The sequence below is a fragment of the Gopherus evgoodei genome, chromosome 1, assembly GCF_007399415.2.
Source record: "Gopherus evgoodei ecotype Sinaloan lineage chromosome 1, rGopEvg1_v1.p, whole genome shotgun sequence".
Taxonomy (NCBI): Eukaryota; Metazoa; Chordata; order Testudines; family Testudinidae; genus Gopherus; species Gopherus evgoodei.
Window position 1 is genome coordinate 96,911,867 of NC_044322.1, and position 26,350 is coordinate 96,938,216.

General features: G+C 43.8%; 1 protein-coding gene across 1 annotated transcript in view; it reads left to right on the forward strand.

The window, feature by feature from the left end:
* Positions 1-12,691: 12,691 nt before the first annotated feature.
* Positions 12,692-26,350, forward strand: part of IPO5 (importin 5) — an 88,478-nt gene continuing 74,819 nt past the window's right edge. Inside the window, exons 1-2 of the mRNA XM_030567694.1 lie at positions 12,692-13,000; positions 19,584-19,664. Coding sequence (XP_030423554.1) covers positions 12,908-13,000; positions 19,584-19,664 — 174 coding nt within the window. The 5' untranslated portion in view covers positions 12,692-12,907. The remainder of the gene's footprint in view (positions 13,001-19,583; positions 19,665-26,350) is intronic.

Here is a 26,350-nt window from a genome sequence, read left to right on the forward strand (position 1 = left end):
GTCGGGCAGTCAGAAGGCAGGGAACAGGGGGGTTGAATGAGGGCGGGAGTTCCCAGGGGGCAGTCAAGAAGGAGGGGGGGTTGGATGGGGTGGCGGGGGGCAGTCAGGGGCAGGTAGGGTGACCAGATGTCCTGATTTTATAGGAACAGTCCAGATTTTGGGTTCTTTTTCTTATATAGTCTCCTATAACCCCCAGCCTCAGTCCTGATTTTTCACATTTGCTGTCTGGTCACTCTAGGGGCAGGGGTTCTGGGGGCGGTCAGGAGACAGGGAGAAGGACTGGTTGGATGGGGCAGGGGTCCCCGGGGGACAGTCAGGAATGAGAGGAGGGGTTGGATGGAGCGGTGGGGGGGCAGTCAGGGGCAGGTGTTCTGGGAGTGGCCAGGGAGAAGGGGTGGTTGGATGGGGCAGGGGTCCCGGGGGGGGCAGTCAGGAATGAGAAGAGGGGTTGGATGGGGTAGCAGGTGGCAGTCAGGGGCTGGGGTTCTGGGGGCTGTCAGGGGACAGGGAATGGGGGATTGGATGGGGCAGGAGTCCCCGGGGTGGGGCCTTCAGAGAGCGAGAAGCGGTAGGGGTCGATAGGGGATGGGGACAGGCCACTCCTGGCTGTTTGGGGAGGCACAGTCTCCACTAACTGGCCCTCCATACAATTTTAGAAACCCAGTTGTGGCCTTCTGGCCCAAAAGTTTGCCAGCCACTGATCTACACAATCAGCAGTTGCTTTATCAACTTTTCCTTACCTTACTTTGTTTGGTAATCCATCAATTGTTTCTTCTTTCTCTCATTGTAGTCATAGTACAACTGTGAGAAAGCTCCACAACAAAACTCCTATGACATCTTATCCTCTAGCAAAAGATTATATTATTGGGGTTTAATACTGTTTACCTTCTCATTATGTTACCCCATCCACTCCTCACTGGTGGAAGGAATTCTTTGTACTTCAAGCAAAAAAACAATAAAATATATTGTTTGCTAGGGTTTTTCCCCTCAAAGTGTAAATTTTACTAACTAATGTTAATGATAACTAATCATAAGTAGTACGATAATTATAAACAAGTGTATGGTAATTAGTTTGTATATGTTATATGGTATTTATTGATATTACATAGAAAATAGATGTGATGCACTGATCAATAACTTGTATGTGATATAGACCAGAAATACTGGTAAAAGAAGATTATACAACGTTTTTAAACCAATTGCTTTAAAAACCCACTGAGTTTGACTCTAGCACCTCTAATCAGGGTCAGCTGACATGCAAACTTAGATCCAGACACCTTGATCCTTAGGCTAACAAAGGTGTAGACCAGAACAAAGGGGTATTTGGAATGCTAGTTTTTGAGAGGCCACGTTGAGATGTTGAAACACCTTTGGGGGAGTGCAGGTGGAAGGTTATTAGAAGATACAAAACTCATTGTACAGAGAGCAGAGACTATTACACAAATGGTAAACCTAATCAAAACAATACGTTGTTAAAATGCTAATGTAAACTCCACCAGTTTGCCTGATATGACCATGAAATGAGTCACATTTTCAATGTAAAAAATAATCAGACCAAGAATCATAGAATATCAGAGTTGGAAGGGACCTCAGGAGGTCATCTAGTCCAACACCCTGCTCAAAGCAGAACCAATCCCCAACTAAATCATCCCAGCCAGGGCTTTCTCAAGCCTGACCTTAAAAACCTTTAAGGAAGGAGATTCCACCACCTCCCTAGGCAACCCATTCCAATGCTTCACCATCCTCCTAGTGAAAAAGTTTTTCCTAATATCCAACCTAAACCTCCCACACTGCAACTTGAGACCATTACTCCTTGTTCTGTCATCTAGTACCTCTAAGAACAGTTTAGATCCATCCTCTTTGGAACCTCCTTTCCGGTACTTGAAAGCAGCTATCAAATCCCCCCTCATTCTTCTCTTCTGCAGACTAAACAATCCCAGTTCCCTCAGCCTCTCCTCATAAATCATGTGCTTCAGCCCCCTAATCATTTTTATTGCCCTCCGCTGGACTCTCCAATTCTTCCACATCCTTCTTGTAGTGTGGGGCCCAAAACTAGACACAGTACTCCAGATGAGGCCTCACCAATGTCAAATAGAGGGAAATGATCATGTTCCTCTATCTGCTGGCAATACCCCAGCTTATACAGCCCAGAAATGCCATTAGCCTTCTTGGCAACAAGGGCACACTGTTGACTCATATCCAGCTTCTCGTCCACTGTAACCCCTAGGTCCTTTTCTGCAGAACTGCTGCCTAGCCATTCAGTCTAGTCTGTAGCAGTGCATGGGATTCTTCCATCCTAAGTGCAGGACTCTGCACTTGTCCTTGTTGAACCTCATCAGATTTCTTTTGGCCCATCCTCTAATTAGTCTAGCTCCCTCTGTATCCTATCCCTACCCTCCAGCGTATCTACCACTCCTCCTAGTTTAGTGTCATCTGCAAACTTGCTGAGGGTGTAGTCCACTCCATCCTCCCGATCAATAATGAAGATATTGTACAAAACCGGCCCCATGACCAACCCTTGGGGCACTCCACTTGATACCAGCTGCCAACTAGACATGGAGCCATTGATCACTACCCTTTGAGCCCGACGATCTAGCCAGCTTTCTAGCCACCTTATAATCCATTCATCCAGCCCATAATTCTTTAACTTTCCGGCAAGAATACTGTGGGCGATCATAACAAAAGCTTTGCTAAAGTCAAGGAATAACACATCCACTGCTTTTCCCTCATCCACAGACCCAGTTATCTCGTCATAGTAGGCAATTAGGTTAATCATGCATGACTTGTCCTTGGTGAATCCATGGTGACTGTTCCTGATCACTTTCCTCTCCTCTAAGTGCTTCAGAATTGATTCCTTGAGGACCTGCTCCATGATTTTTCTAGGGACGGAGGTAAGGCTGACTGGCCTGTAGTCCCCCGGATTCTCCTTCTTCCCTTTTTTAAAGATGGGTACTACATTAGCCTTTTTCCAGTCATCCGGGATCTCCCCAGATCGCCATGAGTTTTCAAAGATAATGGCCAATGGCTCTGCAATCACATCTGCCAACTCCTTTAGCACCCTCAGATGTAGCGCATCTGGCCCCATGGACTGGTGCTCGTCCAGCTTTTTTAAACAGTCCTGAACCACTTCATTCTCCACAGAGGGCTGGTCACCTCCTCCCCAAGCTGTGTTGCCCAGTGCAGTAGTTTGGAAGCTGACCTTGTTCGTGAAGACAGAAGCAAAAAAAGCATTGAGTACTTTAGCTTTTTCCACATCCTCTGTCACTAGGTTCCCTCCATCATTCAGTAAGGGGCCCACACTTTCCTTGACCTTCTTGTTGCTAACATACTGGAAGAAATCTGTCTTGTTACTCTTAACATCTCTTGCTAGCTGCAACTCCAAGTGTGATTTAGCCTTTCTGATTTCACTCCTGCATGCCTGAGCAATATTTTTATACTCCTCTCTGGTCATTTGTCCAATCTTCCACTTCTTGTAAGCTTCTTTTTTGTGTTTAAGATCAGCAAGCATTTCACTATTAAGCCAAGCTGGTTGCCTGCCATATTTACTTTTGTTTCTAGACATCTGGATGGTTTGTTCTTGCAACCTTAATATGGATTCTTTAAAATACAGCCAGCTCTTCTCCAAGAGAATGGGATCTAAGCTGGGAGGAAGACTTAGAACACCTGAACCAGATATGGCATCTGTGAGACTTGTTTGGCCAAAGACAATCATGAGAAGTTAGAGGGTGGGAGGCTTAAATGGCCTAGGAAGAAGAAGAAAGCACTTTCTACACAAGTAAAACAGTTATTTTTTGTAATTCACTGCACTGAAACCTAAATTGAGCCTAATGAGATTAGTCTGAAACTATGCAGAGCTCAATATGTCCTACACACTGTTTCTTTAACGTTAATGTCAGTTTCACTCTTTTATTATAAAAAAAAAGTGTTTTAATTAGACTGCTTGAACATCAGACCTGTCCTGGTAAAGGCAAAACAAGCTTCAACCTCTAAGAAAAAATAGTGAAGGAATCCAGCAATATTCAGGGCACAGGGGCCTGGCTCCACCAATATTCTGGGATGGGTATCTCCCTCAGCCCCACCTGCCGCCCCCATGTGCCTCCCCCAAACGTCCCTGCCTGCGCCCTGGGAAACGGGCGGCTGTCCCTGCAGCTCTGAGCTGCGCTGTGCTCTGCCGGCTTCTGGCATCAATTGCTGCAGCAGGGTCCTAGTGCATCCCCAACCACTAGTGCCAGGGCAGGCTGATCCTGACCCTGCCCTTCCACCTCAGATGGATGGACCCTTCCCTTTTCCAGCGGGACCCTCCACCTAAACAGGGGACCCCCCCCACCTGCGTCACCACTCCTGCCCCACACTGGGCAAGGAGCAGTACCATCCCCCACACCCAGTGAGGCTTCATCGAGGGGCAGCAGCGGAGGAGGAGGTGCACATGTGATGGCAGTTTTCCCCACATCGACCACAGGGGACATGAAGGGGCTTCTTGGACCTCCTGGGAGGGGACCTAGGAGCACATTCAGTGACAGTAGTGAGAGGTGAGTGTGCTGCCAGTGGGGGGCGGGGAGAGGGACCCCTCTTCCAGAGCTCGCTGCTGCCATCTGGGGGAGGGCTGGGGGAGGGTCCTCTTCTCTGTCTCCAGCCAGGGGCAGCCTTCCTGCACCCCAAACTCCTCATCCTTGGCCCCGCCCCACCCCATAGCCCGCACCCCCAGCCAGAGCCCTCAATCACCACCCCCTGCACCGCAACCCTCTGCTCCATCCCTGAGCCCCCTCCTGCACTGTTAACCCCTCATCCCTGGCCTCACCCCTGTACCCCAACCCTCTGCCTGAGCCCCTCCCACACCCCAAACCCCTCATCCCCAGCCCCTCCCCAGAGCCCTCACATTTTTACAGTATTTACAAAAATATATATTGGCTTACAAGGCAAGAGGGTGGGGGGCAGGACTTAGACCTATTCTGAGCACCACTAAAAATTATACAAACCTGCTACCCATGCTTAGTATTCACCATCTAACAGACCCGAAGAACCATGAACAAGAATGGAATTTAATAAGTGAAAGGCGGCAGAATTAATGATAGGAGATAAACTAATTAAGAACATAACTAATTAAAAGTTAATTATAGCATATTAAAGGACTGGTAATTCCACCTATTATTAACATTGCCTGACACTTTCCATTATAACATCTTGTTTCAGTTGCTCATATCTTTATCAAACTCTAACCATTTAGATTGAAGCTTTCCATGCCAGGTGTCTACCTTAGACTTTTTTTTCCCCCTTGAAATTTCAGCAAAGATAGTTTAGCTATTTCTGAGAACAAGACTAGAGAAAAATACATTGTTTTGCCCATGTTAAAAAAATTCTGGCAACCTTTTATTTGAGAAGCTCTAGCACTCCCATGCTTTGGAGCAGGAACCTGATATGTAGTATGGTGTGACCTTTGTGTCAGACGTGCCCTGGCCATCTCCATGAAAATCCACCCAAATTTCACCAAGACTTTGAAAAATTGCAGTTCACAGGTGCTTGCTAGAGCAGGGGTCAGCAACCTTTCAGAAGTGGTGTGCTGAGTCTTCATTCATTCACTCTAATTTAAGGTTTCGTGTGCTGGTAACACATTTTAAAGTTCTTAGAAGGTCTCTTTCTATAAATCTATAATATATAACTAACCTATTATTGTATGTAAAGTAAATAAGGTTTTTTAAATGTTTAAGAAGCTTCATTTAAAATTCAATAAAATGCAGACATCCCCCCCTCCGGACCAGTGGTCAGGACCCAGGCAGTGTGAGTGCCACTGAAAATTAGCTCACGTGCCGCCTTCGGCACCTGTGCCATAGGTTGCCTACCCCTGTGCTGGAGTTTTGCAGCTAAATTCCCCAAAGATTCCCTGCATCCTGTGTATGCTTCAGCCCTAGGTTTAGCAGGATATTGCTTGCAATTGCTGCTGTAGGCTGAATGGAGTTTATTTAGTACTGGAATTGAGAACGGGGTGTTTGTATCTCCTGTGTTCTTTGTTACCCTACTTCTGGGACCAAGCAGCATGAAGGAGGAAGCTGTCTGACTTGAATGTGGTGGGACAGGAACTGAACTGGGGCGGGGGAAATAGGTTGGGACATGGTACTGTGGGAAGGAACTGGGACTGGAGGCTGGCAGGGTTGGAGGAGAAGGACACTGGGAGCTGGGATGTGGGAAGACTGGAACTCTCTGGGCAACAAAACTGAGACTGAGAGCTGGGGGCAGAAATAAACTGTGAGGAGACTGACTGTCTGGATGAGGAGACTGGGACTGACAGCCAGCAGGGGAGACTGAGTCTGGCAAGCCTAGGAAACTGCAATGAGGACCTAGGGAAGGAAACAGGGGAGGGACTTGGATCCAATGTGCGGGGGGGAGGGTAACATCTGATGAAAAATCAGAGAGTGGAAACTGGGACTGGAAATCAGTAGATCAGAGGAAGAGAGGTGATGGGGAGGGGAGACAGATCAGATGAGGAACCAGTATGTGGGTAAGAACTGGGACTATCTGGACAAAGAGACAGTGACAAGGAGATGAGGGTGAGGATACAGAGATTGGAGAAGGAGCTGGGGAAGGGAGGCTGGGGCAGGAAACCAGTGGGGACAAGGAAAGTGGCTGTGAGGGAGATAGACCCATTGGAAAAGGAGCCAGAAGGTAGGGAACTGGGACTGGCTGGACAAGGAGCTGGGGCTGGGGATTAGGAATAGCTGGGTAAAAAGGCTGGGACTCATATGAGAAACCTGAGAAGTGGAGAATGGGACTGGTAGTGTGTGGGAGAGGGAATGGGACTTGGGCTAGGACTCAGGAGTGGGGAAGAGATAGGATTGAACAAAGACAGGTTGGAGAGAACAGTGCAGGAGTCAAGGCTGTGCAGGAGTCAAGCTAGTAGGGAAGGGACAGAACGGTATGTGCCCACTAGAGCACACTTCCCTCAATAGCCTGAAATGGAATGCAATATTCCTAAGTCTCACCATCCCTCTGCTATCAGCAGATATCTGTGAAACCCAATAAGGTGTCCCATACACCTCTAATGTTGGTCCACATAGAAGATGACAACCTACTATTGTTACCAGTTTACTCTGTTCCTTCAAATGACAGAAAATTAAGGTTCCAACCCCGCTGATGACCAATGTGGGTGCCAAAATGATACCACACAATCTAATTTCTGTTTTTTCAGTTATATTTTTAACTAGGTAATTAAACACTAACAAACTAAAGAACATTATGAAGGATGTAAAGTCAAGCACTCAAAAGATTAGCAATGCCAAAATTAAGGTTACCCGTGCAACTGCAATTTACAGTAACTCCTCACTTAACATCCTCCCACTTAATATTGTTTCACAGTTACGTTGCTGCTCAATTAGGGAACATGCTCATTTAAAGTTGTGCAATGCTCCCTTATAACGTTGTTTGGCTGCCTGCTCTGTCCACTATATGTAAGATTCTGTGGAAGAGCAATGACTTTACAAGGGAGCATTGCACAAGTTCCTCTTCACCGCCTCCTCCACCTCCCTCCCAGCGCTTCCCTCACCACCAAACAGCTGTTTGGTGGCGCTTAGGACTTTCTGGGAGGGAGGGAGGGGGAGAAGCGAGGAAGCACTGTGTCTCCACTACTCCTTCTGCTCCCTCCCAGAAAGTCCTAAGCGCTGCCAAACAGCTGTTTGGCGGCACTTAGGACTTTCAGGGGGGAGGGGAAGGAACGCGGAAGAGGCATGCTCCAGAAAGGAGGTGGAGTGGGGGTGGGAAGAGGTGGGCCTGGAGTGAAGCGGGGACAGGAAGAGGGGGGCCTGGAGCATCCCCTGGCAAAATCAGCGCCTGTTCTTCTCCAGGGGAGCTGCTGCTGCTGTGAAGATGCTTCCTAATGTCCTTGCCTGCAGAGGGCTGTGCCTGTGTGAGGTAAGCCAGAGGCGTTTCCCAACCACAGTCCAGTCCAATACTATACAGTATATAATGCCTTTCGTCTGCCCCCAAAAAATTTCCTCGGAACCTAACAGCATTTACATTAAATCTGTTGGGAAAATTGGATTTGTTTAACATCGTTTCACCTGAAGTTGCATTTTTCAGGAACAGAACTACAATGTTAAGTGAGGAGTTACTGTATGTGTATGGATTACGATAAGGTCTTCTAATTACATGATCACCTATTATTTTTTTCCACAGGACTTCTGCCTCATTCAGTGCAATTCTTCAAAACATTAAGTCAAATATTTCCCTTTCTATATTTCATCCTAGTTTTAGTCACTTGTAATACATGTATAATTCTCCACTGTAAGGTTTTTTGTTCTTATACAAACTGATAAATTCTTATCTGCCTTCTTAATTGTTGCTGATATCTTTTAATCCTCCCTGGTAAGTGCATCCCTCCAGTCCCCTAATTGTAGGCCAAATTATTTTCTCTGATAAGCATGCAAAATTTTCACTGAAGGTAATGAAGATGTCCTACATATATATGGCATAAGAATCCAATCTGGCCTTATGTTTGTTACCCTTCTCTGAACTGCTTCCAGATTGCCAGTATCTTAATGGTAAAAATCAACTGCCTACTCCAAGATGTGATGGCTCTGTGTACGCAACCCAAAACGGCATTGGTCATTTGTGCTGTCATATAAAACTGATTTGCTAACAGTATAATCTGTAAGTGTTTTTCAATAATACTGCTTCCCAGGTTTACCATTCCCACAGAACATCTGTGTTTCAGATTACTTTTCTCCAAGTGTGCTATTTTATGTTTTTCCAAAATAACTCTCCTTTTATTGTTGTTTATCTTTGTTTCTAATCTCTTATTGTGTCCTAATCTATGTCTGTGTATCCCATGACCAGTTTGCTCATTCAAAAACAAATGCACTTTATATTTCAGGTTTGAAAGAAAAAGGGTAGCAGGTGACTAACAGAAACCAGTTTCTAATATCAGGACGAATGCGTGGATGTTGTGAATCTCTAACCTTCCATGTAACTTGTCAAGAAATACCCAAACAAAGAGGGATGCCAAATAAATAAATCAGACCTTGCAAGCCTCACTCAGTTGAGGTATATTCTTTCATTTTGAATAGTTTTAAGGCATTCAGATTAGTCTTATATCCTGGGGGTGGAGGACATTTGATGTGTATGAGACATTTAAAAAATATCACTTATTTGAAATTGTCCCAGATGGAGACATAGTCCACAGGTGGCCTTTCAGGGGCCAGGCTGATCATACAGACCTCGCATTAGATTCACAGGGGGATTTAGGTGTGGCAATGCTGAGCCTAAACTTAGGTTCTAACTTCTGAGCATGCCTACCTGATGAGATGCTTAAGGTGAGACAGGTGGGGGAATATGCAGTTTGTGAGTCCTGCCAATGCTTAGGTGTAAGTTACATGCCAAAGAGCTCGGTGGTGTCAGAACATAGGCAGTTTTGTGCATGCCCACAGGCAGAAGATACCATGAGAATTAAGCAGCAGCTGAGCAGTGGTGTTATGAATGCCAGTGACACCTCAATGTTGGATTTAGGCACCTAAATCCCTCTTGTGAGTCTAGTCCAGTGTAGTCACATTAGTGCAAACTTCTAGTGTAGATGTACTGCACCTGTGTAAAGTGTCACAGCCTTTCAAAGAGTGGAAGACTTTCCTGAGTGTCTTTCAATTAAATATTTTTACTCTCGCTATTAATTTTTTGGAAGATTTTGTGAAAGTGATGTGGGAGAGGTGTGTTAATGATATCCAGCTAGGGTTACCAACTTTCTATTGGCACAAAACTGAACACCCCCACCACTTTCCTGAGGCCCTGCACACTGCTCACTACATTCCTCCTCTCCCGGTGGCTCACTCCCCCACACCCTCACCACTTTCACTGGGCAGGGGCAGGGGGTTGGAGTGTGGGAGGGGGTGAAGGCTCTAAATGGAAGCGCAGGCTCCAGGGTGGGGCCAGAAATGAGGGGTTTGGGGTGCGGGAGGGAGCTTCGGACCGGGACAGGGAGTTGGGGTACAGGGGGGAGTGAGGGCTCTGGCTGGGCGTGCAGGCTCTGGGATGGGTCTGGGGTTGAGGGGTTTGGGATGCAGAATGGGGCTGGGGAGTGGGGCTAAGGGATTCAGAATGTGGGAGGAGGCTGCAGGTTGAGGCAGGGGGTTGGGGTGTGGGAGGAGATGAGGGCTCGGGACTGGGAGTGCTGGCTCTGGGGTGAGACTGGGGATGAAAGGTTCAGGGTATGAGAGGGGACCCTGGGTTTAGAGGGGCTCAGAGCTGGGGCTGGGGATTGGGGCACGTGGTTGGGGCACAGGCTTATTTCCGGCAGCTCCTGGTCAGCGGTGCAGCGGGGGTGCTAAGGCAGGCTTCCTGACTGTCTTGGCACTGTGGACTGCGCTGTGCCCTGGAAGCGGCCAGCAGCAGGTCCGGCTGCTAGAGGGAGGAGTGCAGGCGGCAGGGCCGTCTTTACCCATACACAAAGTACGCAGCTGTGTAGGGCACCAGGAAATTTGGTGCCTCAAATTTCCTGGTGCCCTGTGCAGCTGCATGCTGCTCCAGCCCCTGCTCTGGCTCTTCCCCAGGGCCCTGGACTCTGCCCCAGCCCCACCCCCACTTCCCTGAGGACTTCAGAAGTGGTCGGGCCTGCTCTCACTGGTAAGTAGAGCGATCCAGCCCCAGCCTGCTCTGCTCCCCCGGCACCCAGCCAAGCCCAATGTTCCCCCCTACTCCCAAGCCTAGGAGCCAGGGGAGCAGTGCGGCTGGGGCGGGGTCACTTCACTTCCCGCAGGAAGTGGCCAGCCCCCTCCCTCCTGGAGGCCTGGGGCCATCCCCCCCACCAGTTCCCCCCAAAAAACAGACACCTGGTCACCCTATATCCAGCTTTTGCCACTAGCAACTCAAAGAAATTTCAACGCCTCTGCACACAGAGGTGCACTGTATCCCAATTTGCCAGTTTTACCTTAAACCACCATTCTTGTAAACCACACAGTACTTGTGAGCATGTATAATAAAATATAAGTAGGTTTATTTGAGAAAGATAAAGAGTTAACTAGAAAAGAGAGAGAGTGATCAAAACAACTGGTTACACAAAACAAAACCATAAAACGCAAACGTGGATCCATATTTGTCAATAGTTCCCTTTCATCTATAATAAAGTAGTTCTGTCTTTTGCAGAGCTGGCTTGTTTCACAAGAATCAGGATCCAAATGTTCATGAAAGCACCCTTGCTCACCAAGGGGTTTCGTCAATTCATGATTCCAGAGTGCTGCTTCCTTTTCTGTTCTACTGAAAACAGTCTTTTGTTTCTCTTCACTGACAAAACAAAGCTCTGTCTGTTGTAATGCTCCTTTTTCATGACTAAAAGGTTTTGATTGTTTGGAGGTGCCTCTGATGGTTTTCTAGTGATAGTTATGGGAGTGACCAAAGCTAGTCATTTGAGCTGGCATTACCTCCCTCTTGCGTGAATGGGTACATCACATCCTGGTGACTAATTTCTACTCCACGTCCATAAAGCCTACTTTCAACATAAATACATTAATTTATTCCTTAAATATTACTCATACATACCACTCAAAATCATCCTGTGTCTTGACAATTTACCAGCTTACTGTAAGTACCTCACATGACGTCACTTATGGATAAATATCCTGCAAGATATGTGTTTGGTGTAATGAGTTTGTCAGGTCTGAGGTGAGAACTGTTTACAAAAAACAGGGGAATCTTTGCCAAGGGGTCACAGATTGCCAGTGACTATTGAGAGGGGGCAGGGACACAGGGCCATGTGACCCCCCCCCCAGGTCACTGGGAGACGGTAAGGACATGGGGCTGTGTGACCTGCCCCATTCGCTGTCACTGAGAGGGGCAAGGGAAACAGTGCCGTTTGACCCCTCAGTTACTAGGTGGGTAGAGATGTGACCCCCTCATGCAGCCACTGTGGGAAGGGTAGAGATGCAGGGCTGTGTAACCCCCAGTCACTGTCACATGGTGGGGGTTAGGACATGGGGGGTTGGATTGGGCAGGAGTCCCCGGGGAGGGGGCACGATCCCATGCTGAGGGGAGGAGAGAACCAGTTGTTAATATTTTGGCAGCTCATCACTGCCTCAGCCCCACCCCACCACATGAATTTTGTTATGTGCACCAATATGGAGGTGATGTGTGACACATCACCAACAAAATTAATTCCACACATGGACATAAAAAATTAAAGGACATAAAAAACTGGTAGGGTCGTCTGAACCCCTGCCATGGGGGTCAGAGACATGTGACCCTGTGACTCCCCCCAATTGGGGAGGAGGATGGTTGTCCGACCCCTGCCTGTCATCCACACTTGGTGTCACTGGGGAAGCAGAGATGCTGCCACCCCTCTCCAGCGAGGTTGGGCCGTTCCTTGGGGCTCCCCGCCTACCCATCATGCCTGAGGACTGGCAGAGACCAGCATCGGAGAGGGGCGGAGAGCTGCCCAGGCTAAGAGGAGGGCGCTGGGTCAGCACCTCACTGGAGCTAGGGCGGCGTACAACAAGAGGAGGTGCCCTACATCTCCCGCGCTTTCCCTCTCCTCCCTCCCCCGCCCATTAAGCGCTTACACGCTCTATGCTCTCTCCCTCCACTACGCATCCACACAATTGACCAATCACAACGGGGCTGTCAGCGGCTTCCGCCAATGACTACTTCTCTCTCCTCGTCCGAAACAGCCCAATTACAAAACAGGAGACGGACCTGCCGGTAGTAGGTTTCCCCCAATCAGCAGCTCGATTTAGGCCACGGCCCAATCAGAGAGGAAGTCTCTTCGGTCTAGAACCAAAGGGCGCTCTGGAGCGGGGCGGTGGGGGACGGGCTGTGAGAGAAGCTCGGACAAGAGCGCGGCTGTGGCAGCTCCGCCTTCTTTTAGTGGGTGCGCGGCCGGCTCCCCCTCCCCTCCCTGCCCGGCCCGGCCGGTCTCTGTCGCTCGTTCCCTCTCGCAGCAATGGCGGCGGAGCAGGAGCAGCAGCAGCAGCAGTTCTATCTCCTCCTGGGCAACCTGCTGAGCCCGGACAACACGGTCCGCAAACAGGCCGAGGTGAGGGACTCCCGCTCGCGCCGGCCTGTTGGCCTCCCGGCGCCGCCGGAGGGGAACAGACAGCGGGGCTGGACCAGCCCCACGTGTGAGCAGCAGCTGGAGCGGTGACTCGCGGACGCGGCTGGTCTGCTCTGGCCGCGGCGGCCGTTTCGGCCGTTAGTTCGGGGGCGGGTTCAAATGGCAACTGTCCGAGGGTCTGCGCCCCACCCCGCCGTCCCCAGGGCCTGTGCCGCCGCCTCAACCCCCGGCGTGTGTTGTGGCCGCGCTGCTCCCCCTTAGGCCTCGCAGGGCCAGGGGCCTCCGCGGTTGGTGTCCCTGGCGGTCACCCTCTGCCCGGACTGCTCAGTCCGGCGGGGTAGGTCCCTCGGCGTGGCTGGGCACCGAGAGCGGGTACCGGCCCCGCCCCGCGTCCGTGACCTGCCCGCGAAGGGGGGCGGCGGGGCGGTTTGGAGGGTGTGTGTGTGTGTGTGTGTGTGTGTGTGTTGGGGGGGGAGGCAGCGGACACGGTGAAGCGCCGCGAGGGGCTGTGCTCTAGGATGAGGCCCGGGCTCTGAGAGATGCAAACAGGAGCCATTCACTCAGCTCGCCCCATCCAGCGCTTTGCACCCAGGAGCTCTTCGGGCAGCCGGGTCTTGTCGTTACTTCAGCTGCTGTCTCTCCTCCACTCCCCCGGTCCCCTCTTGTGGTGTAATCATCTTGTCTCACTACTTTGGAACTGGTCGTCTGTGGAGGGCCAGTAACGTCTAAGTGATGTTCTCCTAAACAAAGCGGTTTCTATGTAGTGAACGTTATTATCAGACACAACTTTTCACGTGTCGCTTCAGCAAAAATGCTTTGTAATTCGTAAACTCGGCTAATTCTCTCCCCCTCCCCGTAGTACTTAGAGTCACTATTGTCAACCTAATGGGAAATTTCTCTTCTATTGAATTAAATACCAGCATCAGGTTTAGACCATGAATTTCCATTGGATGGCTGTGCTGGGTCTTTTATCTCTTACATTACTTTAGCGGTCAGCAGAGTTCAGCACATTCTTTCATAAAGAATAATTGTGTTTATCCCCACATACCAAAAAGAAAATTCAGTCTATGATTATTTTTATTTCTGTTCATACATATTAAGAGCTCATTGAAGTTGAAAACTGTTTGTAAGTAGCAAAGCCACCAAATTTACAGTGAAGCAGCAGATGATCCCCCCACATTCTGGAATGTTGTGGTAAAATAAAGACTTTAAAGACATCATTGTGGGATGTGACTTTCCCATTTTGATGCCCAAAAGTATAGCAAAATTACACTTGTGCCCTAATTAGGTTTAAAAAAATTGACAAAGTATATTTGTTGCACAATGTATTAAAACCAATTAAAAGACAGTGGAAAATTGTGTAATAATTATAAAATAAGTCCTTTTTAGAATGGGATAAATAAAATTATTGGTTTGTATAGTTTACTTTGTGAAAAGTTTGCTTTGACTTAATGTGGGAGTTGACAAATGTGCAGTTGACACATGTAGTTAATCAAAACAAATATACTTATTTGATGTGACTAACTATACCAAACTGTTGAAAACTGTTGCTTTTGTATTCAAATACAGCAGAAACAGAGTAATACCCTGTACTTTTTTATTTAGGTACATTGATCTTGATGTTTGGTTTCTCTGTTTAGTCTAGACATAGCTGGATAATGAGTATTTCGTTTCTTATACCTAAAACAAATTTCTCTTCCCAATGTTGATTTATAAATTTAAAATGTCTTAATCTGTACTGTCTCAAAAATCAATCTGTGTCCAAAAATACACTCCCCAAATATGCTTTTGTTTGGGAATGAGTCATGTTTCTCTTGTGAATTTTTTTAGATTTTTTTCCTAATAAACGTACCCATAATTTATTTCTATCCTAAAATGATAATCTCAGCCTTGCAATATTTAGTTTGTTTAGTTTAAACAGTTAGAAATTCATCTACTGTTGGCAAACTGAACTGGTTACTAAGAGGTTAGGTAACTGTGAAAATACACTGAGTAGTATGATTTGATTTTACTCCAGGGAATGATGTTTCTGGTTTCATATTCTAGTTAGTTTACTTTTAGGGTCAAGATTTTGATTAATTCTAATAGGTAGATTTTTAAGTGACATTATGCATATTCCAGGAAAAAGTGTAGAGCAAGTGTATTCTTGCTCTATACAGAACTCTCATTAATGTCAGTTAGTTATGTGCTTAATATGACCATATTATTACCCTGAAAAATGGCTGTATCCTTAATTTGTCTTTATAGCTTAGACACAAGTAACAAAACCTTTTCATTCTTGAGCCCAAGTATGACACTTGTTCTTAAATTCCAGAACCTATGAAGGACAGCCATTTCAAATAAATGGGCAGGAGCTAGTGCTTAATTGCTTGTTGAATCTCTTATGACTGCTCTCTTAGAATTCATTGTTCCAGAATTTAGCCAGCCTAGATACCTTCAGCCTTTGTAAGTAAAGTGTGATTACATATGGTGTTGCAAGTTTGTTGCACTAATATCAGGTGTCAGTGGCTTGAAATTAGCGTAGAATGGGACTGTTTAGCTAATGTGCAAACCTAGTAAACTCTTAAAGACAATATCAAAAGCTTCTTATTAAATTTATTTCATAAAATACATGATTGAACACTTATTGGTATACAGCAGGGGTAGGCAACCTATGGCACGCGTGCCAAAGGCGGCACGCAAGCTGAATTTCAGCGGCACTCACACTGCCCAGGTCCTGGGCCCAGGTTCTGGGCACCGGTCCGGGGGGCTCTGCATTTTAATTTAATTTTAAGTGAAGCTTCTTAAACACTTTGAAAACCTTATTTACTTTACATACAACAATAGTTTAGTTATATATTATAGACTTAGAGAAAGAGACCTTCTAAAAACATTAAAATGTATTACTGGCAGGCGAAACCTTAAGTTAGAGTGAATAAATGAAGACTTGGCACACCGTTTCTGAAAGGTTGCCAACCCCTGGTATACAGTAACTCTTTGCTTAACGTTGTAGTTATGTTCCTGAAAAATGCAACTTTAAGTGAAATGATGTTAAATGAATCCAGTTTTCCCATAAGATTTAATGTAAATGGAGGGGGTTATGTTCCAAGGAAATTTTTGGGGGGCAGACAAAAGGCATTATGTACTGTACTGCGATGGTGAGGTGCCCCTGGCTTACCCGTGGAGCTCAGGGCTGGGAGTGCAGGGTCTGGGAGGAGTCAGGGTGTTGGGAGCATGCTCAGGGTGGGGGTGCGGGGTCTGGGTGGGAGTTAGGGTGCAGGAGGAGGCTCAGGGCTGGGGCAGGCAGGAGGTCTAGATCACTTACCTGGGGCAGCTCCTGTTTGGTGCAGGTGGCTCTGCGCAGCGCGGCACTGCCGGTCTGCAGCTCTAAAGCCCCTTTTGAAATGCGGCCCTGCAAGCATGGGCTGGAGGAGCAGGGGCAGTCCTCTGGCCCGTGCTCATAGGGCTGCATTCTGCAAGGGGCTTTAGAGCTGCAGGCCAGGGTCCTGGGGCCCCTAAAGTGCCTGTGTTCCAGGTGTCTCTGCCTGCTGGGAGGTGGGGGGACAGCTTCCCCACTCCCTCCCAGAAAGTCCTAAGTTCTGCCAAACAGCTGTTTGGTGGGGGGGGAAGCACTGGGAAGAAGGGAGGGGGAGGAGGCAGAGAAGAGGAACTTGTGCAAAGCTCCCTTATAAAGTCAGCCAAATGATGTTATAAGGGAGCATTGCACAACTTTAAACGAGTATGTTCCCTAATGGAGCAGCGACATAACTTTGAAACAATGTTAAGCGGGAGGACAGTAAGTAAGGAGTTACTGTACTATGTATCATGAATAGCTAGAACTTTTGAGTGCAAGTACTAGTAGCAACTGACTTGCTTTGTGGCTCAGGCAAGTCACTTGAGAACTTTATGCCACCATTTCTCTGTGTACAAATGGGAATAATTTTATCTAAAAGGAATGTTGAGGATTAACTGGTTAGTGTTATAAATATTTATAAAATTATGTTACAAATGAAAAGTACAGTTCAATGCACCAAGCTTATGTTTAGCATGTTTGTACTTACTAGCATGCAAAATTTAGTGCAGTCACTTTCCCTGTCATTAATTACTTTTTATTGTGTTACTACTGAGTAGTAATAGCTGTTAGAACTAAACTCTTAAATCAAACTGGATGCTTTAAAGAGGGCACGAGGACTGCTTGAGATTAGTTGCACAGCAAAATCCAGGTGCTTGGTACTATGTTAGTCTTCTGAATAGTGTGTATGATTTAAAAACTTATTTAATTCAAAATTTCAGGAAAAATATAACTGTCCCAAACTGATAACATTCTGTTATAATACTTTGCATCACTTATGCAATTGACTCAAACCATCTTGCTAAGAACTGGTTCCTTCGCTTCTTTCATCCAGTCTCAAAGAATAATGGACAGTTATGTTTATTGACTGCAGACTAAACTCCATAATATTTCCTTCCTTTGAATTTGGATCTCTCTAGTTTACATTTGACAAGTCTGCTAACTTATTTGTCTTGCTGCATCTAAGATTGTCATTGGACTATTCCAATGATTGGGATGTGGAGGATAGGCAGCAAATGTGAATTATAGAATAATAAAAAGCTCACAGTCTAAAAGAACAAATAATGTGAAGAGTATAACAATAGTAATGTAAATATTTCTTTTCCCCATGACCTTCCTCCTTGTTTTTATTTGGCAGCATTTTTAGAGCAGCGCAGTAGAAATGAGAGATTTGAAGGAAAAGGATTTTGTACTGGTCTCACAGTTTTTAGTTCAAGGAGGGCATTGCACTTATAAGGGGTGGTGTGATAGATGATTGTAGGTGAAGTGGACAAATGGAAGGTGGAGCTTGGTGCACTGGTGAGATGGGGGTGAGCTGGAGATGTTTGAAGAATAAAAAGAGGGGAGGGATAACGTTTATAGGTCATTAAAATGAGGACAAGATGCTTGAACCTAATGTAGTACAGTAGAACTTCTGTAGAACCAGAATTACAAACTGACCAGTCAACTACACACCTCATTTGGAACCAGAAGTATACAAGCAGGTAGCAGCAGAGACAAAAAAATAGCAAATACAGACGAGTCTCATCTTATGCACATTTAACATGCGTGAATTCAGCTTTGCACAATCAGCAAAAAAAAAGAGAAAAATAACAATTTAAATACTGTACCTGTAGTGCGGGCAATTCCACTGGCCATTACACTCAATGTAATTTTGACTATATGCAATTTTCACTTCACGCGCTGACAGCGGAACGTAACCCCAGCGTAAGATGAGACTTGCCTGTATAGTACTGTTAAAAGTAAACTACTTAAAGAGGAAAAGCAGCATTTTTCTTCTGCATAGTAAAGTTTCAAAGCTGTATTAAGTCAATGTTCAGTTGTAAACTTTTGAAAGAACAACCATAAAGTTTTTTGTTCAGAATTCTGAATGTTTCAGAGTTACAGTCAACTTCCGTTCCCGAGGTGTTCATAATTCTGAGGCTCTACTGTAGAAAGGGGGAAGTCAGTAGGAGTTCAGAGTGCAAATGGGAGGGAGTGGGGAATAGTTGCCCAACTCTAAAGGCACCACCACTGCCAGCAGCAGCATAGAAGTAAGTAAGGGTGGCAATGGGGTGCTAAGTCTGTTGTGAAAAGTGATGACGGTTTCTTCTCAAGCTCCCCCAGTATTAAACAGTAATTTTTTTTAAAAGTTTCTGCTTATAACATTTTAATAAAAAAATGTGTTAGTCTTAATTTAAAAGCGGTGAGAAAAGGTAAAGAAAATAAGGTTATCGATTTCTTTTTATACTGAACATTATTTAAATCCTGTGTTTTTAATTTATATGGGAGATGGCACTCTGAGGCTTGCTGTGTGAAAGGGGTCACCAATACAGAAAATTTGAGAACCACTGGTTTAGAGTGAAGGGACAAGTAGTTATGGACTGTAGTTATGGAGAGCAGTCACAGATAGAGTTGTTGGGAATGGGGCTGATGAGAACAGCTTTGTATTTTGTGCAGAAGTTATCTAAAAGTTTGTGTTAGGTGTTTACATGTGTGAACTTTGTTAGGATTTGAGTGGAAAAATGGGTAAAATATTTTAAAGGGATTACCTAACTTTTCTTTCTGAAAAATCTTACTACAAAGATGAAGTTCATTCTTATAAATAAAACTTGCTCACACATCTGAAATCTCAGTTGAAAATTCACACTTGGGTCACATTATTCTTCTGTCTAGAAAAGCTTCTGATATTTGGTCCCAGTCTTAACTTAGGTCTTTGAAATAAATCTTCATTACAGGCCTGAGTTAGAGATACAGTACAGTCTTTCTGAAAGTGTATTAGCCAATTTCATTCCAGGTGGTAGGATTCATATTACCAAGCCTTTTTTAATTTTACAAAATAGTCCAAATATTTACTATATTTGTCACAATGTACTCTGTCAGCTTAATTTTATGTATATGATGCACTATCCTTTTATTTAATAATTTGCAATGGATTCGCCGACTGGAGCAATTAAGGTACTTAATGTTAATGCCTTTTGTATGTTTTCCAGCAGTCACTTGCTGGTAGTAACCTCTACTCTTTTCTTTGTGTAGGAAACATATGAGACTATTCCAGGCCAGTCCAAGATCACATTCCTTTTACAAGCCATCAGGAATGCTGCTGCTGCTGAAGAGGTTTGTGTTAAGAATCATTCTGCAAAGTGTTCAGAAGGTTACTGGGTGGGGAGGTAAGGGTTTGGAGAAGGAGGGGTGTGTGTGAGAGCTGTTTTATTGCAGGGATGAGTGACTGAGTGACAAATCTAGCATTGTGTTTTTTTTGTTGTTTTTTTAAGTAGTGAGTCATCCTGAATTCAGCACATTTAGAAAGAGCTGGGTTTAGATTTCATTCATATGTAGCTCATTGTATATATGTATCTGTGGATTTGTTGTACATTCTTTCTAAGTTTCCTAATTACTAATTCTGTTTTGGGGATTTACAATGGCTGCCTGTACCTGCCTTGCTTTCTCTGTGTACATTATTTCAAATGAATTAACAAATGGTCCTTTTTCTTAGAAAAGCTTATCCACAATATTTATTACATGAACTTATATGTACGTATTACAGTAGTGTTGCCTATATCTGGTTGACAAATTACACTTAAAAACAAGGCCTTAGAATGAAGTAACCCTTGGGCTGACATTTCTAACATTTTAGACAAAAAGTGAATTGCTTGGAAAGAATGCTTAAGTTCTGTTTGACTACTTAAGGTAGCTGACCATGAGGGAAAGGTGTTTTTAAAGTGTTAACTATTCACATATATTTTGTGCTGTACTGGGGGAAAAAATTCTATAATTGATCAGAAAGTCTGGCATTAGTTTAGAACTTGGGTTTGTGTAACTATCAAACACTAAATGAAGTTGGCTTGTGTACTATAACGTAAAAAAGTTTACCAAGTGTGTCTCTCAGGTACTCCCTTTGGGAGTGTTTACACATTGCAGAATGTCCTGCAGTTCAGAAGTAATCAATCTTACAAGAAGTACTTATCCTTTGATACCTGGACACGTAAAGTGGAGAACCACTAACTTAACATCAGAAAATTCAAAATCATTTTAGAAATGTAAAAGAGTACTTAATTTTTCAATATGGAGCTTTAATTAGAAACTTATTGCTGAATCATGAAAGATATTATCATTTAGAATTCCTCTATAAATATTGGAAGAAAAACATGAGAGCAGCAGTGTTATCCTAGTCAGGCAATGATCCCCTTTATATATAATCACATTTTTTCCTTAGCTTAAAAACTTTACATATTTAATGGTACTGCTAATCTCCCAGATGCCAAACCACCTTCCTTTTACATGCTTTCTCAATATTAAGCACCTCTGATCTTGGACGAGAATTAAGCATCTTATGAGTCTGAATCTATTATTGCTGGTTGCTAGCTGCATAAAGCTGAGAGTGCTTAATTCTTGTCCAAGATCAGAGATGCGTAAAGCCTTGTGCTTCAGAGATGTCTTCTGAGTTCAGAATATTATGGAACCCTCTTTCATGTGTTTATATCTGTCAGGGAAAATGAGGTACTTTAGAAAGTTGCCTTGGGCTCTAGATGCCATATTTATATATATGTGTATGTATATGTATATGTATGTGTATGTATAATTAGAGAACTTGTGCAGATTGAGCAGCTTTCATGTTATTTGTCTAAACTTGTGCTCATAAAATCCCATTTGATTACATTCTCCATAAAGTATTATTTTATTGCTTTTCAAATCTCTAATAAATGGTAAATTGGCAAGAATCAGGGTGGTCTTGGGTTTTCAGGAACTCCACAGTCCTGATGCTGATCAACCTTGTGGCCTTTGGGTGAGTAACAGCACTTTGCCCCCCCCTGTAAAATAAGAATAATACTTCCACTCTTTAAGGGATGTTGTGAACATTAATTAGCTAATGTTAGTCCTTTAGATCCTCAAAGCTATGTATAATGTCCTGATTATTTTGAATCCATGTTTAGTATGGGCTGAGGGGTGAAAACATTATCTTCTAAGGTAGTTATTTATCAAATTTTAATGTAGAGTTGAGAGTGTATATATAACTTCTGCTTAACTACAAAAAGTAGTTTGTTTTTAAAAAAAAACAAAAGATAGTTGAAAACAGTTAAAGAAGAGTAGAATGAGAAAGTGTCCATTTAAAAGTGAGGCAACTAGGTTCAATTTTTTAATTGACAGCTATTTTAGAAATTACTGTAAGCCCTTTTAATAGTATGCTGACATTTTAAAGAAAATTAAAATATTTAGGGGGGTCCTGCCCCCATTTGTTGTTTAGAAGGGTCTTTTTCTGAGGCTTCAGGATGCTATCACCAAACATTCAGGTTCACCTTCTTCCTCTCCCTCTTTTTCCCTGTGCGCGCTTGTGCCAGCTTCCTGTTCAGTTTCATCTTTGATTCTGCTGGTACCAGTAATCACTTTTTCTTTTTTAAAGGGGATTAATATTTCATAAGTCCTCCTCATTGTGCACTCTGTTGACTAATGGATCTTGGATTACTGGTTTCAGCAACTAGGGATATTGTGATCTTAGAATACTGGATCCACAGGCAGGATCCATGGCAGGATTTTGTTTGATCCAGTTATGGATTTGTGGATGTTTTCCTTTACAGAACATGGATTGCATTATGAAATATACGCTTCCCTGAAATTCTTGTCCGATTCCCCAATGAATGTGGATGATGATGTCTGTAAATCCAAAGTGGGTCCTGTCTAGTTGCATGCATGAATGAGCAATGTAGTAAATCATTTTAAGAGTCTCTCTAGCACCCATCAACATAGTAGCTTATTTCTGAAGCAGTGTGGGGCAGAGCACTAGGCTGGGACTTGGGAGACCTGGATTCTGTTCCTGGTTCTGTGACTGGCCTGGTGGTGTGATCTTATGCCTTAGTTTCCACATCTTTAAAATGAGGGTGATAATACTTACACCTCCTTTATAAGGGAGGTTTGAGATCTACTTATGAAAAGTTATGAGCTAGATATTTGTATTGGCTTTATATTTCTTTATTAATTTATCTTTGTGTTATGTATTTGTGGGGTTGGACACTTGACCAGTTTGAAAATAATTGGTCAGTTGACCAGTCAAATACTGGTCAGACAATGTCTCGTGTCAGTAATAGTAAAGGATTTTAAAGCACTAATTTATTAAAACAACAGTAAGGGGAAAAAAACCTTTGATCTCCAATAAGTTTAGCTTTAGATACTTAAGCCTAATTACAAAAAAGCAAATTACTCAGCTGAGTTATTTCAGTTGAGAATAATGTGAAGCACAGTGAAATTACTTTCTAAAAAGTGAAAGAATTGTTACCTTTTTTAGCGATGTTAGCTTAGTATTTACACGTGAACTTTATTCAAGGCTGAACAGTTAGGGGGAAAAAAATCTAAACAGAAATAAAACACACAGCAACTATCAAAAAGTCATTTTTAAATGCACTTATTCTAGGTGGGCAGCAGAGCAACCCTTAAATTATCTTGCTTTACATTATCAATATCTTTAGCAGAATCTCCTCCATTTGATGCATATTCAGTCAACTCTTCATCTGTTGTTTTCTTTTCTAATCTTAATATAGTCTTGATATGTACAGTGGTATTGTAACTTTGTCTGAGGATATTAGAGAGACAAGTTGAAAGTGATCTCTCTATATCTAACCTATCAGTCCTCATCCCCCAAGGAACCCTGCACAACACTTTCAAAAGACAAGCCTCGGAGCTTAAATTCATAACCTTGTGTGACACTAAAAATCATGGCCTTAAATAAAGACACTGGTGTGACGGGATCCCTGGGATATAACTTGGCACTGGGGTACCGCTGTGCTCCCTTAACTCTCCAGCCTGGGCTCTCTCTCAGTGCTTTGTTAGTGACAAGCAGCAAACTCCTACAGGTGCTGCTATCACTCCACACAAGAGCATGTGGAGTCCCACACCCAGTTAGATTGCATAAATGCTCCCAAAGCACTCACGAAACACAGAGAAAGGCACCTGCCAATTCCCCCCGGCTCCCTAGCGTGGCACTCCACGGACTATGCTGTCTTGCCCTGGTCAGAAGCCTGACCAGCATAAGTTTATTACCCAGTCCGCTCCTCCTTCAGTGTGGAGAGGACATGTACCAGCCTTTGTACCTGAGCTGAGATTTCCCATGAACTTCAACCAAACCACAGTTTTAGGTAAAATATAAAACAGATTGTAAGTGATTATACATGGTAGGCATTAAAGGTCAGATAATTACCAAAGAAGAAAAAAGTAAATACATAGTCTAAATCTTAAAACTTATTAGATTAGGCAATATTTAGAGCAAGCAGTCCCGTCCGTCCCCCCCCCCCCCCGGATGTTACAGTTCTTAATACACAGACTTCTCCAAGAAGCCTGGGCTAATCTCCTCAGATGAAGTTTTTGTCTTCTCATGGTTCGTGTTGCTTCCAGCATAGGTTGGGGAGGAGAAAGGCAAAGGAATGTTGCTTTGTTCCCTATTTTATATCCTTAGTTCGTGTACCTAGAAGACACTTGCCCAGATGTGCCCTAGTGGGTTTTGCTGAGTCACTGGGTTGAGCAGTCCCCTTAGTCTTCCGCAACTATCATTGAATTGTAAATCTATTTATTACAACTCTCCTGCTGATTAATGGTCATTGAGAACCCCTCTGGGAGCAGTTTGCCTTTTTTATATGTTCCTAACAATCTTCCAACCTATTTCAGTAACAACCATGCAGCAAAATACACACTAATGTTACACATATTTGGGTAGAACAATGGGTTTCATCAGATCATGACCTTTCATATGGTATCTTACGTGGCGTACTTTGTATGAAATCTATCATAACTATGTGATGGTGTGAATATGGGGGTGCCAGGGTGCTGCTTTGAGGTACAGAATGCCACAAGTAGATTTATGGCTTATTAAAACAATCTAACTAAGCCCCCCCTTTTTTTTGGTCCCATGACTGCAGGGGTGTTACTAGCTACTTCACCTTGAAGGTTCCCTTAAAATACATGCTAATTGCTTATGCTGAACTATCTGTTCAGTCTTGTATTTAGCTGTGATACTCATAGTACCTTTTCCAGACCTGGAGAAGAGCTCTGTATAGCTTGAAAGCTTCACTCACCAGCAAAAGTAGGTCCAATAAAAGGTATTACTTCACCCAGCTTGCCTTTTTAGTCCTGAAACACTGTTTCCAGCTTCCAGTTTATTTCTAGGTTTTAAAAGTATGATTCTCCAAACCATCCAGTTTTTTTTTGCATGTTCAGTAGCACACAGAAGGACTAAAATAACTTATGCCACTGTAGCTACATTGCAGACACACAACCTTTTTCACTGTCATGGAGCAAACTGTTTCGATTCAACTCCTGGGACAACACTCCATGTTGTCTTATTACTTGATGGGCTGCTGCTTGTTTTATAATTTGCTGCCTCTGTCAGAATTGTTTGTTCATTTGTATATCCTTGAAAGTATGCAACAGCTGCAATGAAGTCATATGCTGAATCAGTCATTATCAGCAAGGTCTTGGCCCTGGAAGCATGGATCAAGAAGATAGGCAGCATTTGTGCCAGAGTGATCACTGGATTTTCTGTGATACTATTTTGTCTGTCTGTTTTCAGCTTTTGTAAGTGGACTTTGTTCAGTATTCTCACAGATGTTTCTTAATGTTCAGGAGCTTGTTTTTCACATCAGACAATGCCGAACTATCATTTCATAATCTGAATGGACTGTGCTATGGGTTCAAGCAATGAAGTTAATTTTGAGTTGTGCATCCGAAAGATTGACAAGAATGTCAATGCAGATTACTCTGGGGTAACACCTGTCTGCTCTTTCTTTAGCAGTGGCCGACTGAAATCTTCTTGCATATATGAAGATTTTTGATACATTTAATAGAAGATGCGCCTCAAGTATGATACGGCAAGTGCTATATTAAATGTTGCTCAGAAATGACTGCGGCACTCATTTGTTTTGGGGAAAAATTTGGCAATGCTTTTCACTTTTTACATGTAATGAGAAAATTTTCAGATCTGCAACATAACCAATGAAAAGCTACATTGTATGGGCAGCAAATCCATAACTCAAGGCGTGGATATTCAATCTGCAATGCCCAAGAAACTTTGATGTCAGCAGCATTGTTAGTCACACCAAAAGAACCTTCCAGGGATCCAAGTCATTCATTACCTTGGGAGAATTCAATTTTGTGTTTTTTATAAACTTTGGATAATATTGATCTTGATTTTTCAGTATTTTTATCCATTTCCAGTTTCTCAGTTGTATGAAATTTTGGGTTTAAACACTTTTTAAAAAAATTTTTTAGTCCAATTTAAATGTTCGCAGTTGTGGGAAATTATGGGCAGGTGAGGCAATAATTTAATAATGGTCTCTAAGTTCTTAAGCAGCATTTTTCTTTCTTTGCCTATCTGTAGATGTTGATTATTATCAATGGAAATGTTTTTCATTGAGTTTGGTGAAATCAACGTTTACTGACAGTGATAAAAATCTAATCCTTCCAACTCTTATTATATTTTTTTAAACTGGTCAGCAATATATTGGGCTGTGTGGTGAAGCTCAGTTGTGCATTGGAGTGAGTAAAACACTGGATGTTGAGTTAACATGAAGTAGTGAATGTTGCTCCATCCATCAAGATACTAGAGATGCAAGGAGCTTACTCAAGAAGAGCACTAACTTTTTCACACTGCCCATTTTGGCATTCAGAAGACTTCTACAAGCCATTTCCTACTCAGTGATTTGTAAATTGAAAACTTTTTAGCATACAGAGATTTTCAACTATATATGAAATGGTGTACTGCAAATATAAATAGCTCTAGCAGTCATATTCATTTGTTTTTTCTAGTGATGGGACCAAAA